We start from the raw sequence: 2,791 nt of genomic DNA, 5'->3' as shown, positions 1-2,791 counted from the left end.
CAGCAGGGTTTTTCTGTAACAATCTTTCTGTTAAAGTAGAGAATATGCATTTCCTGTGAAAAGGCTAGTGTGAATGCTTCATGCTGAAAACTTAAGCTGAAATCTGCTGAAATTGAGCTGAAAATATTTAATAGAAAAACTATTAATACTTTGTATTAACACTTTAATTGTGTGAATGCTTCATATCATTCACACTATTGACATCATCTTTTCTTCCGTATGTTTTTCGGCATCTAACTCATTCCACAACTTTTGTGCTATTTCAACAGTTCATATATCAAAATGTTCAGCTCATTCATGTGAGGGCTGCTATGACTTGGTATTTCAGTTATTTATGCTTTTTTTTAAATTTTTTTTAGCTATTTCACTTTTTTTTAGCTATTTCACTTTTTTAGCCACCTTTTTGCCATTGAAAATGAATGGAGCTGTTTTCAACATGCTTAAAACCCTTTAAAACGTTTCTAAATCTTTACAGCACCTTACACATTTTGTTCAGATTATGTTCTTTTTCACTTTCTTGTACTAATTGTAGCTACTTTTTTTTTGCTAATTTTAGCTTTTTTCAGCTTTTTCAGCTAAAATTCTGCTTCTTTCTGCTATCTTCTGATTTTTCTACTTTTTTTCTGCTTTTATCTGTTACTTTGTGCTATTTATGCTTCTTACAGTTGCTTTCTGCTATATTAAACCATTTGCTGAAATTTTAGCTAATGTTTGGCTGCTATTAGGTAAGGTTAGATTTTCTAAGCTAAATGCACATTTTTTGTAGCTATTACAACTTTTTTCAGCTAAACTTAGCAAACTTGTGCTTCTTATGCTAATTAAATAATTTCCAGATACTTTTTAGCTGTTTTACTGAAAATTTCAGCTGTTTTAGTTATTTTACTACAAATGATCATTTTTATGTAATTTTATGCCTTTTTTCTGTTTGTTATTTTTCAACTATAACTATTTCAACTGGGAGCTAATTTCAAGTTGTGGCTGCTACCTTTAGCTTATTTTATACTCATTTTAGCTACATTATGCAACTTTAGCTATTTTTCTGCCTTTTCTACCTTTAATAAGTTTTACTGCTACCTAGTGCTATTTAAGCTTCTTACAGATGTTTTCAGCTATATTCACTATTTTAGCTCTTAGCTTCTAGCTGTTTTCTGTTTTCAACTATTTGCACATCTTTTTACTGTTTTTCTGCAAAGTGAGGCTTTTTTGCTTCTTTCAGTTTTTCAAAGTGAGCTCACTTTAACACTTTTGCTATTAAATATTTTCAGCTCAGTTTCAGCAGCTTTCAGCTTACGTTTTCAGTATGAAACATTCACACTAACATTTTTGCAGGAAATGCAATTTCTCTAGTTTGAAAAGCTGAAAGAAGCAAAAACACCTAACTTTGCACAAATTGCACAAATCTAGTTAAAAACAGAAAACAGCTAAAAGCTAGGAGCTAATATGGCTGAAAACATCTGTAAGAAGCAGAAAAAAGGAAGCAGAAAAAAGCAGAAAAGGTAGAAAAACACAAAAGAATAGCATAAAGAAGCAGAATTCTAACTGAAATAGAAGAAAAAAAGCAAAAATTATAGAAAAAGTAGCTAAAATTAGCACAAGAAAGTGAAAAAGAGGAGAACCAGAAGAAAATGCGTAAGGTGCTGTAAAGATTTAGAAACATTTTAAAGGATTTTAAGCATGGTGAAAACAGCTCCATTCATTTTCAATGGCAATATAAGTGGCTAAAAAAGTGAAATAGCTAAAATAGTACAAAAAGCTGAAATACCAAAAGTCATAGCACCCCTCACATGAAAGAGCTGAATGTTTTAATTCATGAATTGTTGAAATAGCATAAAAATTGTAGAACGAGTTGAATGCCAAAAAACGTACGGAAGAAAAAAAGATTAATAGTGTGAATGCTGTGAGGCATTCACACAATTACCAGTAAGATTAAAGTAAAACTAAGAAATCAGTACTCCCAAAGGATGCTAACTTCTACAACATCAACATCAATGATCCATGACACTTACCTGCTGGTAGTTTGTTTGGACCAAATCTGGTTTTGTGTGTTAGTGAAACACTGCTGCACACGTCTTCAACATTCCCTCCATCTATGTCCTGGGCACTAAGGAGGAAAAAAATTAAAATAATACAGTAGGCCGATTCAAATCTTCAAATGTTCTCCTTCTGTCCAACCCTCAAACAAAACACTCCCATTTCTATTCTTTGTATCACAACCTTTCTCTCTGAAACTCTCAGTATGTGGAGGAACCTCTCACAGGACCTGTATGGCAGTGGTGGGCACAAGCCCGCTATAGCGCAAATCCACTAATTGTGGACCTAAATATTTAATTTGCGCTTTAGCGGTCTTACTAATTTTTATAATTCATAAGCGGATTTGCGCTTTCTAAAATNTTATCTTGAACAGTGGAAGGTATAGCTTTCAATGAATCACAACACGTGATCTATCCAACAGCACCCCTCCCAGATAAACACACTTCTTGGGAAGGTATACATCCTTGAAGACTGTTGTTTTCGGCCACGGTTCTGAGCTCTCACAATGCTTTGTGTCTGCTTACGTAGCAGGAAGGCAACAGCAAAAACAGTAAACGACTGTAATCCATACTAAAATTTTGTGTATACTGATTTATTTTACTTTACAATCGGAGCTCCTTTTTTTAAAAAAAAATAACGTTTAAACGCTGAAGCTCAAAAGCATTCGGCCAAAGATGTTAGAGATTCAGAAATGATTTAAAGATGTTATGCTAGTGAAGACCAGGGATGGGCAGTAACGCGTTAGAAGTAACGCGTTACT

General features: G+C 33.4%; 1 protein-coding gene across 2 annotated transcripts in view; it reads right to left on the bottom strand.

Annotated features, from left to right (window-relative positions):
- sema4ab (sema domain, immunoglobulin domain (Ig), transmembrane domain (TM) and short cytoplasmic domain, (semaphorin) 4Ab) overlaps nt 1-2,791 on the bottom strand; it is a 33,838-nt gene that overhangs the window by 3,698 nt on the left and 27,349 nt on the right. For both annotated transcript variants that reach the window (XM_014013070.1, XM_014013071.1), the window contains exon 14: nt 2,007-2,101. In XM_014013070.1, coding sequence (XP_013868524.1) covers nt 2,007-2,101 — 95 coding nt within the window. The remainder of the gene's footprint in view (nt 1-2,006; nt 2,102-2,791) is intronic.

This window comes from Austrofundulus limnaeus, unplaced genomic scaffold (genome assembly GCF_001266775.1).
Source record: "Austrofundulus limnaeus strain Quisiro unplaced genomic scaffold, Austrofundulus_limnaeus-1.0 Scaffold97, whole genome shotgun sequence".
Classification (NCBI taxonomy): Eukaryota; Metazoa; Chordata; class Actinopteri; order Cyprinodontiformes; family Rivulidae; genus Austrofundulus; species Austrofundulus limnaeus.
Note: the sequence above shows the minus strand (reverse complement) of the source record. Positions and strands in the feature narration are given on the sequence as shown.